The 22,183-nt window shown below is 37.5% G+C and overlaps 1 protein-coding gene across 1 annotated transcript in view; it reads right to left on the reverse strand.

Moving 5' to 3' along the window:
• Positions 1 to 335: 335 nt before the first annotated feature.
• LOC127252642 (uncharacterized) overlaps positions 336 to 22,183 on the reverse strand; it is a 29,964-nt gene continuing 8,116 nt past the window's right edge. The window contains exons 4-8 of the mRNA XM_051276914.1: positions 10,523 to 10,645; positions 9,821 to 9,971; positions 9,473 to 9,669; positions 662 to 698; positions 336 to 567 (exon numbers count right to left, since the gene is read on the reverse strand). Coding sequence (XP_051132871.1) covers positions 449 to 567; positions 662 to 698; positions 9,473 to 9,669; positions 9,821 to 9,971; positions 10,523 to 10,645 — 627 coding nt within the window. The 3' untranslated portion in view covers positions 336 to 448. The remainder of the gene's footprint in view (positions 568 to 661; positions 699 to 9,472; positions 9,670 to 9,820; positions 9,972 to 10,522; positions 10,646 to 22,183) is intronic.

Consider the following 22,183-nt stretch of genomic DNA (forward strand, 5'->3'; position numbering starts at 1 on the left):
ACACTAAGGCAATGCAATAGTAGCACTTATTAATACACTTGAAAACCATAGGCCAAATTCATCCATGCATTTAGCATAGTTATGTGACTAACATGCTGTGGTCAAACTCAATGACAGATAATTACTCAACAACATAATATCTAGAATATATATTAGCTCTATTCAACTATATTGAAACCTAGACAGATCCGCTTCACAAAGCACAAAACAGGTATACTGCAGTCAGCCATATGACCCCTGAATTTATATTTGATGCAATAAAGATCAGAAAGAAGATTCTGCATAACATTGTATAACACCATGTCCAAAGTAAAGCATGGAAATGGATTCTCAGCTTCTGTCCAACTGGGATATTATTAACCTCAAACAATCCCTTTCAAAATCGCGATTACACTTTGCTGATGATAAAAATAATATTATGCAAGAGGTGGAAGTTCATGCCTCGCACTTACTCGAGAAACACTTGAATTCTGTCCCCTTTTGCATCATTGAAATCCAGCAACTGCTGGCCTCCCTCTTCAAAAACAGCATCATCTAGCAAAGCTTTCAGGTTTACGCCCCCTAATGCTGTCAACCAGTGTAATGCAAGAAATGTTAGATATATTATAACAAAAATTTCAAATTAACAACATGAAGAAACTTCTCATCACACACGCTGCACCTGGAACTATGTTTGCTACTCCTTCGAGAAAGCCAGCCTGAGATATGAATAATGAAAGATAAATCATCTTTAATCAGCACCAAACTAAATAAACATTCAGATAAAACACAGGTGTGTTTGTTTCAAAGATTTTGAGGAATTAGGAATTTTCACTATTCCTAGAAAAAAATTTTTCCCCAAAATCATCAAATCAAATATTTACTTTTTATTTTTTATATTATACTAAAAATCAAATTTATATTCAAAACATCACATCAATATTTATTTATATCATATCATACAACTAATTTTCAATTCAAATTTTTTACTACTCAAACTCCCAAACAAGCACACCCTAAGTGGTCCATGCATAGGCAACATTATAAAACGCTAATCTAGCCAATACTCCATAAACTATGAAATATTTACCAACATGCAATAATAATATTTTAGCTTGTAATAATTATTGTTAAATATGATAGATGGCTGTTGTAGCTTGATTTAGGGTTAAGCCCATTAGGCTTATTTCTTTGTGTACGTATAATATATATATATATATAGAAAAGTTGTATTTAATGTATTTTTAAGTTTTATGGGAAATATAATTCATGTTGTATCGGAGCCAACAAGTAAAGTTGGGGTTAAGAACCTACTCGATCGAAACCGCATTTCCTCTACCCACTGCCATCACCCTCACCCTCCAACGTCGACTATGCTTGCCGCCATTATCGCAGCTCGCTTGCTTACCTCAGGGTCAATCTACCATTGCATATCATTGGGCTTATGCCATTAAAATTAGTGCAAATTGCAATACCTCGTAAAAATAATTGCCGAAAGTTCACCGGAACTAACGCGGCCGTCCAAGCTCAGAAAAATGATTATTGAAGATGGATGTGCTAGATATTACAATTCTTTTATATCCGACTCAAAGGTCACCAAGCCGACTCATCCCGAGGCCAAGATTACAAAAGGACTAAGACAACAAATAATTATGAAAAAATCTCAAATTTGGTGTGTTTACTTGTGAGATTATGGTTTTTGGTTTTGATTTTGAATAGTAAAATTTTGAATTAAAATAGTTGTTTGATGTGATATAAATATGTATTGATTTGATGTTTTGAATGTAAAATTTAATTTTAGTGTAATATAATAAATAAAAAATAGGTGTTTGATTTGATGTTTTTGGGGGGAAAAAAAAGTTGGAATAGTAAAACGGTTTAAGTAAATATATTACCTTTTATTATAAGTTTCCATATAGTATCTCGAACTTTCCTTATTATTTGTTTCCTTATAGTTAGACTTACTTTTTGTTTGTTTCCTTTATTATTTGTGGTCCTTTTTTTTTTTTTTCCTCAAGGACCTCTATATCTTGAATAAAAGTTCTTTATTTTTCCCTCTCAATGTTTGTCTAGTAATAGGATGTGATTTCCTTCCACCTAGATATGTCAAATCGGATTTTTGGTGTGTTTTAATTGGTTCGTGGCTTCCAATCATTTGGAATGGGATTTAGCCTATTGTTTGTGTTTTAATCTATGGTTTGATTTCAGGTCCAAGACTTATTCTTGTGGTTGGTTATCATCCATATTAAATTCATATTCTCTGCACTATCTTTTCTTTATCCTCCAGTCTTTCAAATCGGGTCTTTGGAGTGATTTCATCGGTTCATGGCTTCCAATCATTTGCAGTGAGATTTAGCCTATTGTTTGTGTTTTAACTATGGTTTTGATTTTAGGTCCGAGACTTATTCTAATAGTTGGTTGTCATTCATGTTAATTCACATTCTCTGCATTATCCTTTCTTTTTTATTCTGCCTTCTTTCACCTATATTCTGAACCATTGGTTCTCTATTGAACTTTGTGGCTAAGAAAATTATTATGGGCATAATTATACGCGGTCAGGCCGTGTCATATGGTATCAGAGCCTTAAACTCAAGTTTTCTATCAATTTGAGTCGATCGCAGTCAAGTTTTGTTCCCAAAGAAAAAAAAAAATAGAACTTAAATATGGAATTAGCGACATGTGAACTTATTTGGATAAAACAGCTTCTCCATGAACTCAAGATAGTGAAACTTTCAGAAATGAAACTATTTTGTGACAATCAAGCTGCTTTGCATATTACGTCTAATGCGGTGTGTCATGAGAAGAATAAACATATAGAAATTGATTGTCATTTTATTCGGGATAAGGTATTAGCTGGATGCACCACCACTCACCATGTTGCTTCGAATAATTAACTTTCAAATATTCTTACTAAATTTCTTAGAGGCCCTCGAATTAATTTTTGTGAGACAAAATTGGATCGTACGATTTGTATTCTCTAGTTTGAGAGGAATGTTAGATATATTTTCATATTTATAAAATTGTAAGGGTTTTTTAGGTATTTTGAATAGTATACATTATATAGGTTTTTTATATAATGTAAATATAGATTTTTGCGTGAATGAAAAGAGCAAACTACTTCACTAACTAAATCTAACTAAGCAATAGATATAGGTATAGATGTGAACCTTATCTATCTAACATATATATATGAATCTAATAACCTAATCTAGATATGATTAGATACTAACAAATAAAAATATCAATCTAAAATGTCTCAAACTCAAGTTGGTAATGTAGAAGCTAACTCGAATTTGGCAAAAAAGACAAAAGGTGGACTTTGAATATGGAGAAACTTCATAATTGGACATCAACATTCAACTCGATTCTCGGTCGTTGTGGGGCACTTAAACTCTAAAGTTGGGATTTTGGCTAAATTAAAGTTTCCAGTGGCGTCAATCCTCTGTTGTGGGAACCCGCAGGCGATCCTCTGTCACAATGGCGGTAACTTTAATAAATTAACGTTTTGGCCAAATTAGGAGTTTCAATGGCCATGATTCTCTATCGCAGCGACACCGGCGATCCTCTATCGTTACGGTGGCGCTAAACCCTAAGAACTCAAACCCTAATAAGGTAGACCATGGTAGAAAATTGAGTTGAAGGAGTTGGGATTATTTAGTTCAGTAGTCAATGTTAATTATAGTAGAACTTCTCCTGGATTAAAATTCCCCGGATGTAGGTTGGCTTATAACCAAATCGGGTTACCAAACACCTTGCCTCATTTACTGCTTTGAAAGTCTACCTTTTTATATCATTGACACTAAGTTGTTATAACTGTGATATAACCATATTTCAGGAGTTGACCCTATTTTAGGTGTTCGAAGGAGTTGTGGTGGACCAAAATTCGGCATCTATGAATTTTACAAATTCCTTCCTCAAGGATTCAGTTGTAGATCAAATCACAATATCATCCACGTAAACTTGGGCTATCATCAGCTCTTTTCTTTTATGCTTGATAAGCAGCGTTATATCAGTCGAGCCACAAACATACTCCTTTCCTCGAGCGCTTTTCTCAAACGATAGACATAATCAGGATCAAAAGGGTCTTGAAATCCCTTCGGTTGTTCAACATAAATTTCTTACTTGATCCATCCATTAAGGAAAGTTTTTTTACGTCCATTTGGTAAAGAGTAAAAACAAGAGAACATGAAATGGATGATAACAATCTTATAGCCTCAATCCGAGCAATAGGAACGAATGTTTTATCATAGTTGATCATTTCAATCTGAGTGTAGCCTTGAGCTACCAACCTTACCTTATTTCGAGCAATGTTGCCATTTTCATCGGACTTGTTCTTTAAATTGCAGCAATGGACGTAGCTGGCCAATTATTGGAAACCCGTCGCCTGATATGTGAGGTTATGTAAGAACAATTGTAAATCAGGTCCACCTTGGCTGACCATCACAAACTTGTCTGTGCCATCAATCTCATTCCCAAAAACCTTACTGCAGTCGAGAGTGAGGATGAAACATCCTCTTGACCTGTCCTTTTTGTCATCTGCTTCCACGAAGAGGGAGTAATGAAGGAGAGAAAGGGGAGATTTCCTTCTCAACTTGCCAAGGGGGGTATTTTTGATTGAGTTCGCCGCTCCCTGAAAGTGTTTTGGTGCCACATTGATGATATTTTGAAGTTTAAGTGTTGTTTCCGTGTTGTTATTTTGCATGATAGATGGTTGTTTGTTCGTAGTGACTACAACCATACTTTCTTTTATAAAGGCTGCCCGCAACCTTCATTTATGGCCTGTAAATGTTATGATTGAATTCTACTCACATTTGGACTGATGCCTGGATGATGGGTGTGCAAGTGTTTAAATTCCAATTATACCATATGCTAAAAAAGGGAAGAATGATAAATGAAAATATCTCTTATTTCCTACTTAGGTATATGTTTTTTTACCATTCTGCTGAGCTATTGTCAGACTTGCACAAAAACAACAAGTATGCACAATCGGTCGTCATTGGTGCATATGAAAGAAGGATGGTTGGTTGACTATGGTATGCATTTCGTCTTATCCTACCTGCATCCAAACGAGACAAAACGCATGGTTTCGGTAGTCAAAGAGTTGTCTGACTTGCCATAAAATAGAATAATCTCTCAACCACACTATCATCAACTTTGCATGCCAGATTAATTAAGCAGCCTCAGAGTTGACTGCATATATTGACACAATTAATTCCTTTTGCATCAAAGTGGCATGGGGTATTTTCATGATAATTCAAACTACTTTTTGACTATGCCCAACCATGTGTTTTGTTTCTTTTGAGCGCATGTAGGAAGGGACAAAATGCACGCCATAGTCAGCCTACCATTATGCTCTTCTCTGCACCAATGACGGCAGATTGTGTAGACTCGCTGATTTTGTGCAAGTCCAACAACAACTCAACAGAGTGGTAAAAAAAACATATGCTAAACTAAGAAATAGGAGAGATTTCATTTAACAGACTTCCATCTACTACTCTAGGTCATAAGATTCTCAATACATGTTTTTCAACCGAATATGTCCATATATCCTTTACTTCTATGTGTGTTTGGTTGAACGTGTTTTGAGTGCAGATGTCACATTATTTAAGTCATCATCATAATTCACAATGTCATCTTCCTCATCACCTGAGTCCTCAACACTTGAGACTCCCATTCTAGTGACTTTCCCTTCGAACCCTCCACTTTAGTGGACTTACATGGTGTTAGATGATGTAAATGACAACGATGAATGAGGGTGGTAGGACTCGAGCACAGGACTTTCTAGCTCTGATACCATATTGATAATTTAAATGACCGTTTCACCTAAAAGCTTAAACTTGTAGGGATACGCATCATTTATTTATTTATATTTTACAGGAGTCAACCAACATATGGCAACGTCTTAACATAACTCCCTTACCATTACCTACGCCTATTGATGACTCAACTCCAATACTGTTGCCTACCCTAGTTGTTGATCCACCATCACCTGTTGTCTTGTGTCGAGGTACTCGATCCACTCGTAGTCCTATTCTTTACCATTTTCTTAGTTGTCACCATTTATCTTCTTCCATGTGTAGTGTTATGCCTGCCTTAGATTGTGTTTGTGTTCCACGCTTTTGGTGTGAAGCTTTGGGTCATTCAGTGTGGTGTTAGGCTATGGTGGAGGAAACATTAGATTTGCATCCTAACAATACTTGAGAATTGGTTCCGTTGCTACCAGGAAAGACACTTGTAGCTTGTTGATGGATTATATGCAATCAAGATTGGCCCTAATGGTCATACTAATCGTCTCAAAGCTCGGCTTGTCGTAAAGGGATTCACTCAAGTGTATGATAAGGACTACACAGAAACTCTCTCATGTTGGTAAAATGTCATTTGTTCGTTTTTTCCTTTCTATGGCGGTTGTGCGTGGTTAGCCTTTTCATCAACTAAACATTAAAAATGTCTTCCATGGTGAGCTTCAAGAAAACATGTATATGGAGCAACCACGTGGTTTTGTTGCTCATGGGGAGTTTAGACTTGTATGTCGACTTCGTCGCTCATTCTATGAACTAAAGCAATCTCCACAGGCATAGTTTGGACGTTTTAAGCTTGTTATCCAAGAATTTGGCATGACACAATGTTTGTGTGATCATACTATATTCTTTAAGCACACTTTAAAAGAGTGATGTGTTTAGTTGATTGTCTATGTTGATAATTCTCAGATTTTGAACAGAAAATCAAATGAGGAAAATTAATTCTATATAAAGAACAGTGTCATTTTACATTTAGGGATAGGAAGACTTACATACAAAAATTCCTAGTAAAATAAAAGGAAATTATCCTATAGCTTATTCCATGAATCATGGGATCACCCTGTATCTTATCCTATGAATCATGGAATATCTAGTTGTACAAAGCAAACAAGATATTTGTTTCCTAAAATAAATTGATTAACATATTTACCCACACTCCCCATCAATTAGGTGAATAGGTATTTTCCATTCCTAGCTTGTATACAATAGTTTGAAACAGTGAGCTATTCAATCATTTTGTTAAAATATTTGCTAGTTGACCGGTCATTGATACATAAAGCGTGCAAATTAATCCGCTTTTCAGCTTCTCTTTGATAAAATGTCTGTCAATCTCAATATGATTTGTCCGGTCATGTTGCACCTTATTGTGAGCTATGCTGATTGCAGACTCGTTGTTACAATAAGAGTTTTATATGCCTTTCCCACTTAATTTTTAGGTCTTCAAGAATAATCTTTAACCAAAGTAGCTCACAAACACCTTGAGCCATTGCCCTAAACTCTACTTCTGCACTTGATCGAGCTACCACACTTTTTTTCTTACTCCTCCATGCCAAGAAAGGTGCAATATTCAAATGTTGACCTTCTATCAATTATAGACCTAGCATAGTTTGCATTAGTGTATGCTTCAAGTATCAAACCTCCATTTGAATAAAATACATTTTCCTGTTCGCTTAAGATAATGTAGTATTCTATGGGTTGCTTGCGAATGAACTTCTTTTGGGTTGTGCATAAATTGACTGTTCACACTTACTGCAAATGCTACATTCGATTGTGTGTGGGAGAGTCTCCCTATCACTCGCTGGTACATCTCCCGGTCTACTACAGCATCATCATGTTGTCTTGCCTGTTTCATTAAGAAGTATGTAACATATTTCTGCTGGGAGATAAAAATCTCTTGTTTCGAATGAGCAACCTCAATCACAATGTTTTGATCTCAAATTCTTTTGCTAAACACCGACTCATTGATCTCTTCTTTTCATCATCATTCTCTATAATCACTATGTCATCAACATGCACAAGTAGGGCTGTGAATCCCCCTAAAGAAAAATGTTTAATGAACAATGTATGATCGATCACCTTGGCTCTATTTATAACATAACCCTCTGATTAAACTGGGCCTATCTCCAACGCCCTGCCCAACAGACCAATCTTCCAAACCATGCCCGAGAAGATTGCTTAAGTCCATATAGAGCCTTCTTCAATTTACTAATGGTGTGAGGATCCAAGTTCTTATCATAGTCCGATGGAACCTCCATAAAATCTCTTCCTCTAAATCCCCATGGAAGAATGCAATTTTAACATCAAACTGTTGCAGGTCCCATCCATAGATACTAAATATGTGTCTTTAAATGACCTCTTAGATGATCATTTTGCAAACATATTAACGAAAGCCCTAAGAGGTCTAAAATCCGAGTTCATCTACAACAAACTTGGATTATGACTTGTACGCTCTAGCTTCAGGGGGAGTGTTAAGATATATATCTATAATTTAGATATATATATACGATTTAGTTAAGATTATCATAATTAAATATTAGATTTAGTTTGTTAGATTAACTATTAATACCTACGTATATATAGTATTCTTTTTTCTCTTTCTTTAGAATGAAATAAATATTCTCCCTATTCCCTTCACATTACATTGCTTGAACTTACTCTTGCATTCAAATCTAAGATGGCCAAAGAGACTAAGGGCAGACAGACAACTAACATTAAATTGATGCCTAGGATTTTGAAATGAAGTCTTGTTCGATCATCTTAAGGTTATAGGCCTCTTGTGCATGCACAAGACTTGAGAACAATGAAAATAAGATGATATATACGGCGTACTAATTTGAGCTGAAGAAGCCATTGAAAGAGCTTAAAGAAAATGATAAGAATTATAAGGAGGTATTTGATAAAATGATAGAATTCCCATTTCACTACCCTCTACATGTGGCTGACCATTTTCTAAATTTTCAGTTCTATTATATTCTAATCCAAACATTGAGCTTGATCCTGAAGTAGCATACCAATCATATGAGTGCATTAAGAACCGGAGTACCTCGAAAGAAGAAGTGGAGAAAATTACAATGTAGCTAGTGGCTCATAAAAGAGGTGGTGGAATTTTTGCTTTAAATGCAGCTGTAATGCAAAGACGGACGTTGACTCCAAGATAGTTTTAAAGATTAAACCATAAGTCTTCTTCTTACTTTTTCTTTTACCCCTTCAAAGTTTATAAATTTATATATAGTTTTGTAATCTATTATTTTAGAAAATACTATTTGTTTTAACAGAATTGCAACTGCTGGTTGAGGAATTATGGAACTCATATTCCAAACTTGCAACAATTGACCATAAAGGTGCTGAGCTTGACTTGTAGCTCATCAAGTTATGAAGATGTCAAAGAGTATTTTTTTTTTATTTTTAAAACATGTAATATATGAAAAACATTAATGAATCTTTGTTTGAAATTGAAAACAAAAATTGAGGATATAAACGAACAAAATATTACAAGAGCACACATAAAAGCTTCAATGACCTATTTTTACTAGGGTTTAGGTGCTGCCAGGATTTAAAATTAGCACTTAAATCTAAAATAAGTTGAAGAGATTTGCTAATAAGAGTCAAAAGTCCCACCTCTTTCGCCTTTTCACATAGTAGGAAATATAAAAGCCAAATGCTTTGCAGTTGTATGAAGTAAACATATTACTTACAGGTATGCAAACATCAAGTCTTTCATATCCATCTTGTCCTGTTATTCTGACTCTCAGTTTTCGGGACCAAATGCCAGAGAAAGGGCCACTAGAATCATCCACAACATAGTTGCTGTATATTTCAGGTGTTACTACTTCAACAGCTGGAGCTTGTGTACTCTGATCTGTAAGTCTTGGGCCATTTTGGGTACCATACTCTATAAACGAAGTGTTAGTTTTGTCTTCTCATACCCATGCAGATATTATAAACTTGTGGTGTCTAGCAACCAACACTAGATTTTCCAGCCATGTTTTCTGGTCAGATAATGAAAAGGCAGATAAACCAACAAGGTGGTTCAATGTTTTTACCTCTGTCTATATGAATTTCACTATTCTTGGTGCTATATTGCTTCTCTTCTTCATAATAGATATTAAAACCCAAAATCTCCTTAAGCTCTTCGAATGATGGCATGCTTCCAGATGAAGGTACACGACCTCCTTTGATAGCTAATAAGGCATCCTGTGAACCAGAGTAATAATAAGCATAAAATTGTCTGTGGAAAACAAGTTCACTCCAGGATAATTGAAGAGAAACATTAACCAAAGAGCCAACTAGGTCAACAAAAAATTTTGAGCATAGTTAATGTTTTAATGTGATCGCCTTGCATCAAGGAATTATATCATCTGTGGCCTAAAGCCTATTTGTAGGTTTTAATCATTTTCACAATCAGTCACTACAAAAACTAAAGAAAGAACTATTCTGAATTTTCAACTTGGTCTCCATCGTAAAGCTATCAAATCATCTTGCCAGCTTGAAAGACCACTTATCAAAGTAAAGATGCATAAGAACTAAATAGATAAGGCTCCAACCAATTCTGACACAAATCAGGATTTGTGAATAATGTTGAGTCCCTATTCTGAGAAGAGAAAACATTGTGAATAAACCCTGTGCAAATTTAGTGATTGAAAGCTACCGCTGATGGTTTATGATCATTCTCTCAATAATCATGGCAAAATGGCATACTGTTTGGAAGAGATAGAAGAGATTTAAAAATAAATTAAAAAGAGTACCTGCATTGCCCGAATGGATACACCCAGTAATGACAGTGGGTATGCCACAAGTTTGTATCCAACATCAGCCAGCTCAATAGGGCTGAGTATTGGTGTTCGTCCACCCCCTTCAAGCATATTGGCCTAGACAAAATTGGCATGGCAGGTTAGTTCAACTTAACTAATAACAGTTTCAGGAGCAAGCAATAAGCTCTTTGATGAAAACAATGAATAAACTTATGCCATGGAAGTATGGTCAGCAATTCACTGTGCATGAAAATATCAATTTGATAACTCTCAGATTTTGAACAGAAGAAAAAGATGAATAAAGGAGAGAAACTCTGTCAAAAAAACTGTATTTTTACATATAGAGATACACTGTACGAAATCGTTTTTCTCTTTTCTCTAATAATGGTTAATTAGATATACAATTAGATTTACAAATATATATAGATACATTGCGCTAGACCCATAATATATATATATATAGTTAACAATATATAACACTCCCCCTCAAACTGGAGCATAAATATTGACAATGCCCAGCTTATCACAAAGATGTTTGAGTCGAGGGCTAGGTAAAGCTTTGGCAAGCAGATCTCCAAGTTGGTCTCCTGTTTTGACATGACTTATGACCACCACTCCTTTTTGGGTCTTTTCCCTGAATAGAGTGACAATCAACTTCAATATGGTTAGTCCGCTCGTGAAACACAGGGTTCGATGCTATGTAAAGAGCTTTCTGATTATTACACCATAATCAAATTGAAGTCGAGATTTGAAATCCCCACTTTGTCAAGAACTGATGAATCCAAATAATCTCACAGACACAATGCGTCATTGCTCAATATTCAGATTCAACACTTGATATAGATACCACATTCTGCTCTTTGCTTTTCTATGAAACCAAGTTGTCACCCACAAATACACAATATCCCAAGGTTGACCTACTATCAACTTTAGAAACTGCCCAATAAGCATCAGAAAAACACTCAATCTGATCGTGCCCGTAGTCCTTGTATAACAGCCCCTATTTTGGGGTACCCTTTAAATACCCCAAACTTTGTTCCAAAGCCTCCCAATGTTGGACTGTAGGTGCACTCATGAACTAACTTACCACACTAACAGGATATGCTATGTCTAGTCGGGTTACAATGAGATAGTTTAGTCTGCCTACTAATTTTCGATATCTTTCAGTCTCTCCAAAAGTTATCCCTTTCTTTGTACAGATCTGGTTTGGTGCCATCGGAGAATTGGATGGTTTAGCTCCGATCTTTCCCATTTTTGTCAGCAAATAAAGAATATATTATCGTTGAGAGTGAAACGGGAATGATCGAAGTTAAACCATCCAATTCTCCGATGACACCAAACCAGATCTGTACAAGAGGAAAATCCTCAATATCGTCAAGGGTATTGATAAAGAATCAATAGACTTGACCATTGGAGCAGGAAGTGCAAATCAAGAAGAGATTGGTGCAGGACACAACCGAGGGGGTCTGGGACGACGGCCATACACGTGAGGAAAGTGAATAGTGTCAAAGAATAGCCGAGTTATAATGTACATATATTAGGAGAATCAATTTGTAATTCAAATATGTTAAGAGAATTAATTTGTAATCCTTTAAATTGAAGGATTTAGTCAGTCCCTTGAATGAGGGAATCAATTAGTTTGTTTCCTTTTTCCTCTTTGTAATCTCTTTTTTAACTATTTGTATTATCAATTCAAATCATAGTGGAAATACAGAATTTTCTTTCCTCTCATCTCTGATTTCCGACATAGTATCAGAGCCTAGGCTAGGTCTCGAGTTCAAGCCCCGTCCGCCCCCATTTGCGGCATATGAATGTGCAAGTTTCGCAGACCCCATTTGCACCTGAGGGAGCATGTTGAGGACTCTCGTTTGTGGATATATGATTAATGACTGTGTTTCCCTACTAGTTCGAGCTTTTAGGTGAGACGGTCACTCTGCATCCGACATGATATCAGAGCTCTAGGAATTTTTTTAGGGTTTTGTAGTCTCTTCAAGCAACCTTCATTGCTGTGTTTTGTTCCGGCCTTAATAGCTGTGAATTTTTCTTCTTCACTAAGTCATGTCTGAAACCACCGTCTCCAACAATTCCAACCCTTCCGAAGAATCAAACTCTATTCAGAAAATTGGAGAACTGCAAAATATCTGGGCATCCAATAGGTTTAATGGTAAACCTACAAGCCGAGAGTAAGGCTACCATGGGGGCAGCAGCAAAGGCCTCAAGCCCATATGACAGAGCAGCCCAATATTTAGGAAAATCCAGCAATAGGGGAGTTCAACAGTGAAGAAATTGAGAGATGAAGAAGTTTGTTGAGGTCTCTTGAGAAGCCTTCTGGAACATGTTCAATGGCTCTTTCAGGTAAACTTGTGTGCATGAATGTCTTAGACAAATTCTATACCAAACTCTTGGATCATAGACTCCAGTGCTACAGACCATATGACCCCCACATCTCAACTCTTCCACACCTATACCCCATGTCCAAGTAATAGAAAAATTGTTGTGGCCAATGGCACCTTAGCAACTGTTGCAGGGATTGGAGATATACATATCACACCTAGCTTTATCCTTAAAAATGTTCTCCATGTGCCCAAACTATCAACAACCCTTGTTTCCATTCAAAAGTTGACTCATGGTCTTAAATTTTATGTTGTTTTTTGCTCTTCTTATTGTGTTTTTCAGGACCAGGACTGGGGAGGAGGATTGGACTTGCTAAGGAAAGGAACGGTCTTTACCACCTTGAACCATCCTAAAAACTTAAGAGTAAATTGCCTTCTTCTTTCCTTAGTTCCTCGAATAAAGATGCCATTTGGCTATATCACCTACGTCTTGGCCATCCCTCTTTTAGGATTTTAAAAATAATGTTTCCTCATTTATTCCAAGGATTAGATATTTCTGAGTTTCATTGTGACATCTGTGAATTGGCCAAACATATCCGTGCATCTTTTCCTATTAGCAATAAAAAAGTTCTCATCCTTTTCATTTGATACATAGTGACATATGGGTCCTTCCACTGTACCTAATGTTTTTGGGGCTCGTTGGTTTGTGTCCTTAATTGATGATTGCACTCGGGTCACATGATTCTTTCTTCTTAAACAAAAATCTGAAGTTAGCACAGTTATACCTGATTTTCATTCAATGGTTTAAAATCAATTTAGGGTCAAAATAAAAAGCTTTAGGACAGACAATGCTAGAGAGTATTTTAATCAGATTTTGTCACCTTACTTTTCAATCACAGGGGATTATCCATGATTCCTCATATGTGGACACACCCCAACAAAATGGGGTAGCTGAAAGAAAGAATAAGCATTTACTCAACACCACCCGAGCCTTATTGTTTGAAAGGAATGTTCCTAAGACCTATTGAGGAGAAGCCGTCCTTACTGCCACATGATAAATAGATTTCCCTCCCATGTGTTAGAAAACAAAAGCCCCTTAGAGGCCCTTCATAGCTTCTACCCTCACTTCAGAACCTCAAATGGCCTCACTGATAGGGTATTTGGGTGTACCGCCTTTGTTCATGTCCACAAACAACATAAAGGAAAGCTAGACCCTAGAGCCATCAAATGTGTTTTTCTCGGTTACACATCCACTCAAAAGGGATACAAATGTTACAACCCCTTGACCAAAAAATTTTACATTTCTGCAGATGTCAATTTCACAGAAAATAGACCTTTTTTTCAAGTCCTCTTCGTTGGGAAATTTCAATGATGGAAGATAGTACTTGTGAGTCCTCCGAACCACTTAAAACCCTTGACGTTCCGCATGTGCCACCCCGTAGTCACTCAAAACCAAACCCTCCTCATATTCCCGTTGACCCGGAGTCCTCTAAACGAGTCACATCTGAGTCACCCGATCCTATCACTGAACCCATATCATCTCCTTCTCCAACCAGCATCACTCACAATTTTCCAAAGTTTCCCAAGGTGTATTCAAGGAGAAAGACCGTTCCTAAACTGACACAAGTCCAAGAATCCAATCCAAATTCTGAGAATGAAATCACAGTAAGATCAAATCAATCTTTACACACACAATCTGTTGAACAGTCCACTGATTCAACTACTGTTCTAAATCTTCCCATTGCTGTTAGAAAATGAACTAGAGAATGCACTAAACGACCACTCTATCTCACTATGTCTCTTTTAAGCGCCTATCGTCAGCCCAAAAGGGATTCATTGTGAGTTTGAACCCCATTGCCATCCCTCACGATGTGTCTGAGGCATTGTCAAAAAGGGAATGGAAGGATGCTATGAGAGAAGAGATGAATGCATTAGAAAAGAATAAAACATGGGAGATCGTTGATAAACCAAAAGGAAAAAACATTGTTGATTGCAAATGGATTTTTACATTGAAGTACAGGGCTGATGGATCCCTTGAAAGATATAAAACAAGGTTAGTAGCCAAAGGATACACTCAAACTTATGGGGTGGATTATCAGGAAACATTTGCTCCAGTTGCAAAAATGAACATAGTAAGAATTTTGTTATCATTGGCTGCTCACTTTAATTGGCAACTGCTACAATATGATGTTAAGAATGCATTCCTCCATGGTGACTTATATGATGAAACCTACGTGAACATCCCACCATGATTTGAAAGGGACATTGGTAACAAGGTGTTCAAGTTGAAAAAAGACCTTTATGGGTTAAAACAATCTCCTAAAGCATGGTTTGGCAGATTTGCAAAAGTCATTAAGGAATTTGGGTACAAAGAAAGCCAAGGTGACCACACTCTTTTTATTAAGCATTCGGGTGTAAAGGGAGTGACTACTCTTTTAGTCTATGTGGACGACATCATAATGACTGGAAATGATGAGAAAGAGAAGCATGAATTGAAGCTGAGACTAATGAAAGAATTTGAAATAAAGGAACTGGGGAAATTGAAGTATTTCCTCGGTATTGGGGTGGCATATTCTAGACAAGGGATCTTCATCTCAACAAAAGTAAATGCTTGATTTATTGGCAGAAACAGGGAAGATTGGGTGTAAGCCGATTTCTACTCCAATAGATCCAAACTATAAATTGGGAGAAGCTAAAGAAGAACCAACTATGGATAAAAGAATGTACCAGAGGTTGGTTGGCAGACTTATATACCTTGCTCACACTCGGCCAGACATAGCATATTTTGTAAGTTTGATCAGCCAATTCATGCATGATCCAAGAGAACCTCATCTTCAAGCTGCTTACAGGTACTGCACTACTTAAAAGGCAATCCAGGAAAAGGAATCTTGTTCAAAAGGAATGACACTCTTACTTTGAAAGCCTACACCGATGCTGACTATGTTGGCTCCCTAGTGGATAGAAGATCAACTGGAGGGTATTGTACTTTTCTTGGAGATAACCTAGTGACATAGAAGAGCAAAAAGCAGAATGTAGAGGCAAGGTCATCAGCAGAATCAGAATTTAGGGCAATTGCTCAAGGATTATGCGAATTACTTTGGCTGAGGATCATTTTGGATGATTTGAGAGTCAAATGGGATGGTCCTACGAAGCTTTACTGTGACATTAAGTCAGCTATTAATATAGCTCATAATCCTATACAACATAATAGGACAAAGCATATTGAAATCGATAGACATTTCATCAAAGAAAAACTGGAGGAAGGGTTAGTATATCTGTCCTATGTTCCATCAGAGAGACAATTAGTCGATGTTCTAACAAAGGGGCTGAACAGTTCGAGTTTCCATGATCTTGTATCCAAGCTGGGAATGGAAGACATCTATTCCTCAGCTTAAGGGGGAGTGTCAAAGAATAGTTGAGTTATAATGTAAATATGTTAGGAAAATCAATTTGTAATTCAAATATGTTAAGAGAATTAATTTGTAATCCCTTAAATTGAGAGATTTAGTCGGTCCCTTAATTGAGGGGATCAGTTAGTTTGTTTCCTTTTTCCTCTTTGTAATCTCTTTTTTTTAACTCTGTGTATTATCAATTCAAATCATAGTGGAAATCATCTCTGATTCCGACATGGTATCAAAGCCTAGGCTAGGTCTTGAGTTCGAGTCCCGTCCGTCCCCATTTGCGGCACATGCATGTGCAAATTTCGCAGACCCCACTTGCACCTGAGGGGGCGTGTTGGGGACTCCCGTTTGCGGATATATGATTAATGACTGTGTTTCCCTACTAGTTCGAGCTTTTAAGTGAGACGGTCATTCTGCATCCGATAAATAATCTTAAAAGGAACATGAGGTTAAGAGCTAGTATACGGAGCTTGAGGCTAAAACCCGGTATAAACTATCCAATCATCGTCTGAAAGGGAAATGGGAACCCTAGGGTCAAAGGGATAGTAGATTCAAAGAAGACTACGTCCCAAGAGATAAATTAGCAGTTAAGATCTAGACAATTACATCGATAACCTTTTTGAACACAGGAATACCCAAGAAAGAGACACTTGCGGGACTTGGGATCGACTTGTGGCTGAACATCCTGAACATAGCATAACCACCCAAAGACTCTAAGAGGTATATGAAACAATGCCTTTGACGGAAAAAGTGTTTAATAAGGTGTTTTATCCCCCAAACCTGATGATGGCAAACGATTAATCAAGAAACATGTTGTAGAGATAGTATCTGCGCAAAATGTCTTAAGAACCTTCATTTGAAACAACAAAGCACGGGCAGAAAAGGTGTATCAACACACAACACAATGACTGATCAAGTATACTATGTTGACACATTTATTATCACAACGTAGACAACAAACTTAACACTAAACTGACTTTTGATTTCAGCACAAAAGACTTTAGAACGAAATTTTATAAAAATATATCCATACCCATGGTTGTCACGGCGTCGCCATGGCGCCCGCCATAGCGACGCCACGGCGTTCTGGCGCTCGTTGGAGAGCGCCAGGCGTCACCGCCCCGCCTTGTGACGTAAGGCGGTCTGGCGGCGTCGCGGCGAGTGGCCCTAAAACTGAAATCAAGCCCTAACCCGATCCTACCCTTAACCGGTTTCTACCCGAAATCAAGCCCTACCTGAACCGGACAATCTGAATATAAGTATCTTCTAAAAAATTGTCTGATTTGTTGTGTTTCTGGAATCTTCCCCTCCGCCTCCGCTCCAGTCCACCGACGTCGCACCAGTCGCCGAACTGAAGCCGCGCTCCTGGGTGAGTGGAATCTTAATCTCAATTTCTCTGTGGATATGCTTTATTTTTTATTTATTTTTATATGATTATTCTATTATTCTATTTTATATTATATTACTATTATTAGCTATTGTTTTAATAATATTTAGTTAATTATTTAAATATTTTTTATTTGTTAATGTAATAATATTATTTATTTTTATTTTGCAACATATTTTTATAATTTTTCATTTTATAAAACAATTTTTTTATTTATTTTGTATTATTTTGACATATTGATATATAAATATTTATAGGATTAAATTTGCTATGGCCGAAAGTGAAGCGTCAACGATAGATCCATCCAAAGATCCCAAAAGAAAAGCTAAGTCAAATGATCCAGGTTGGAAATATGTTTTTTGGCCGGACTTGGGAAATAGAGATTTGGTAGAATGTTCCCTTTGCCATAAGCAAGTACGATCGGGAATAAAGCGATTGAAACAACACTTGCTTAGCTTTGTCTGTAGCCCAAACTTGTCATTACTTTGGTGAATCTTCCAAACCATGCTCATGGAGATTGTTTCAGCCCATGTAGAGCCTTTCTTAACTTGCAAACAGTTCCAGCATCAACCTGTCCATTGCAACCAGTATATTTCTTCTTCAAGGTCCCCATGCAAAAAAGCATTCTTCACATCGAATTGCTATAGGTCCCAATCATGATTTGCTGTCAATGACAATATTACTCTGACCGTGTTCATCTTAGCAACCGGGGCAAATGTCTCCAAGTAATCAACTCCACAGGTTTGAGTCAAGCCTTTGGCCACTAACCTTGCCTTGTAACGTTCGATGGTCCCATCAGCCCTGTACTTTATTGCACATACCCACTTGCATCGTACGGGTTTTTTTCCAGGTAGTAGGGTGACAAGTTCCCAGGTCCTACTTTTGTTCAACGCCTCCATTTCCACATCCATGGCATGTTTCCATTCCCTGTCAGACAATGCTTCAGATACAGAGGAAAGTGTGTATGGAGTTGAGGCTTGTGAGAAAGTTTCATGGGTAGGTGAGAATTTTTCAAAGGATAAAAAATTTGATAGTGGGTAAAGTGGTTGTCGGATGAAGGTTCTGGTTTCCTTTCTAAGGGCAATGGGTAGGTCTAGAGTTTGGTCCACCTGTGTTTCTATATTTTCAGAAACAAACTCATTAGAATCATTGGAATTTATAGGATTTGAAGGTGTTACCTCATGTAATGATGATGGGTTGGATTCTGGGACACTGCTAGATTCTGGAATGGCCTCTTCTCTCCTTGAATATACCAGATTCTTCCCAAATTTTCCACCATTAAGTGCCGATTCAGATGCATGTATTTCTGTTGGTTTAGGTGCATGTGCAGGTATTTCAGGTGCAGGTCTTCCCTCAATTTCAGCGACAGCGATGTCATTTGTCCTAATTTCAGGTCCAAATGTCATATTTGGAAGCATGAGAGTCTCGTCTTCCTTCCTTACTGAAGAATATTGCTGTTTTTTTATTATTAACGTCAAAAGAAAGAATGATTTTACAATATACAAAACTCTAATATATTAAAACTATACAAAATACCTAAACTGCACTCATACTATTATAAATACAAAAATACCCCTGTATATAATATATCTAACACTCCCCTCAAACTGGAGAATACAATCCAGTTTGTCACATAAAAATTTAATTTTAGAGCCTCTAAGAGATTTGGTAAGAAAGCAACATGGTGAGTGGATTAGACGATCAATCTCTATATGTTTAGTCCTCTCATGAAACACCAGATTAGATGCAATATGCAAGGCAGCTTGATTGTCACAAAAGAGTTTCATTTCTTTAACTTCCACTATCTTGAGTTCATGAAGAAGCTATTTTACCCAAATAAGTTCACATGTCGCTAATGCCATGACTCGATATTCTGCCTCTACACTTGAGCGAGCAACAACATTTTATTTCTTAGTTTTCCGTGAGATAAGGTTACCTCCCACAAATATGCAATATCCCGAAGTAGAGCGTCTATGAACTAGGGATCCTGCCCAATCAGCATCTGAGTAGACAATTACTTCAGTGTGACCTTGATTAGTGTACAATAATCCTCTACCATGAGACCCTTTGATGTACTTCAAGATTCAAATGGCAGCATCTAAGTGACTATCGCATGGAGACTGAAGAAATTGATTCACAACACTTACAGCAAAAGAGATATCAGGTCGAGTAAGTGTGAGATAGTTAAGCTTACCAACCATTCTACGATATCTTTCTACGTCAGCTAATGGCTCCCCCTGTCCCAGAAGAAGCTTCAAATTTGGATCTATGGGAGAAGAGTCTACTGGCTTGCAGTGAGACAAACCAGCCTCTTCAAGAATATCCAATGCGTACTTCCGTTGTGAAAGACCAATACCATCACGTGATTGAGCAATCTCAATACCAAGAAAGTACTTCAATGGACCCATATCCTTAGTTTGAAAATGCTTAAATAGATGTTACTTTAACTGAGTGGCCTTCTCTTGATCATTTCCGGTGATAACAATATCATCAACATGCACAAGAAGGTATAAACACTTACCACTTGATGTGTGCTTATAAAAGACAGAATGGTCTAATGCGCTTCGGAACATATCAACACTGCTAAATCGACTGAACCAAGCACGTGAAGATTGTTTCAATCCATAAAGCGAACAGCGTGGTTTGACTCCCCCTAAGCAACAAATCCAGGTGGTTACTCCATATAAATTTCTTCCTGAAGTTCACCACGTAGAAATGCATTCTTAATATCAAGCTGATGAAAAGGCCAGGAATGCATAGCAGCCAAAGCAATAAAAAGACGGATCGAAGACGTTTTGGCAACAGGTGAGAAGGTTTCAATATAATCCTCACCAAAAACCTGTGTGAAGACCTTAGCCACCAAACGGGCCTTAAAGACGAGCAACTTGTGTGAAGACCTTAGCCACCAAACGGGCCTTAAAGACGAGCAACTTGACCATCTGAATCAACCTTAACTGCATAAACCCAACAGCAAACCACGGGAGACTTACCTAAAGGCAAAGGCACCAAGTCCCAAGTACCATTAGCATGCAAAGCTGCCATTTCATCTACCATTGCCTATCACCAACCTGGGTGAGAAAGAGCTTCACGAACGGATTTAGGAAGGGAGATGGAAGATAAGTTTGACACAAAGGTATAATATGTGGGAGACAAACGATGAAAACTAAGAAAATTGTAAATGGGATGAGGATTACAAGAAGAACAAGTACCTCGTCATAACGGTGCAGGATCCGGTAGGATATGAGCCACAGGAGAAGAAGACAATGGCAAGTCTTGAGAGCTAGGACTAGTCGATAAATGCTGGAGGAACATGAGCAGTAGAACCATCGGAAAGGGACACTTGCGGGCGAGGACGACTATAAACCTAAAGAGGTGGACGCGAAAGAAGAGGAGAAGAGAAAGGAATAAGTAACGTGTGGCTGACAAACGAGATCAAAGATGACGGAGAGAAATAAGGTGTAGACTAGAAAGGTAACATTGGCTGAAAAGTAATACCTACGAGTATCAAGAGAGAAACACTTATAACCCTTTTGAACTCTAGAAAAGCCAAGGAAAACACTTCAGCGGACGTGGAGCTAACTTATTCCGACCCAAGGAGTGATCATGCACAAATGCAGTAGACCCAAAGACACGAAGGGGTAAATAACATAAAGGATCTTGAGGGAACAACATCTGGTGGGGAAATTTTATTCTGAAGAACCGAGGACGGCATGCGGTTGATAAGATAGCAGGCAGTAAGAACAACATCAGCCCAAAACCAGAAAGGAACATGATGAATCACAAGCAAAATACGAGCAGTCTCACTTAGGTGGCGATTTTTGCGTTCAGCCAACCCATTTTGCTAAGTATAGACACAAAAGGACTTATGTAAAATACCATGAGATGACATAAACTGAGTCATATTAGTAGAGAAGTATTCAGTGGCATTATCCGTCCGAAGTATTTTAAGAGACACACCAAACTGATTTCAAATTTCAGCATAAAATGTTTCAAAGACAGAAAATAGTTCGGAACGAGCTTTCATCAAATAAAGTCAAGTACATCTTGAGAAATCATCAACAAAGGTAACAAAGTACTGAAACCCAACTACAGAAGTAGTTCAACACAGACCCCATATATCAGAGTGGACTAAAGCAAAAGACATATCAACCCTATTATTAACCTGCCGGGGAAACGAAACGCGAGTTTGTTTTCCTAGCTGACACGATTCACAGGACAATGAAGATAAACTAGAAAGACTTGGAACAAGCCGACACAACTTAGAGAGACTCGGATGACCCAACCATCGGTGTAGTAGTTGAGGAGAACTGGCAGTGGAACATGCAATTGGGAGTGAAGGTGGTGGAGGGTGGTCAAGGTGGTACAGTCCATGGAGTTCAAGTACTTTGCCAATCGTCCTCCCCGTTTTGCGGTCCTGAATAGAGAATGAATTAGAGTCAAACGTAATTGAGCAGTTCAAAGTTTTGGTTAATTGACTAACAGAAACAAGATTAAATGGACAATGAGGAACAAAAAGAACGGAGGATAAGGGATC

The sequence above is a fragment of the Andrographis paniculata genome, unplaced genomic scaffold, assembly GCF_009805555.1.
Source record: "Andrographis paniculata isolate CXL003 unplaced genomic scaffold, ASM980555v1 Contig46END, whole genome shotgun sequence".
Lineage (NCBI taxonomy): Eukaryota > Viridiplantae > Streptophyta > Magnoliopsida > Lamiales > Acanthaceae > Andrographis > Andrographis paniculata.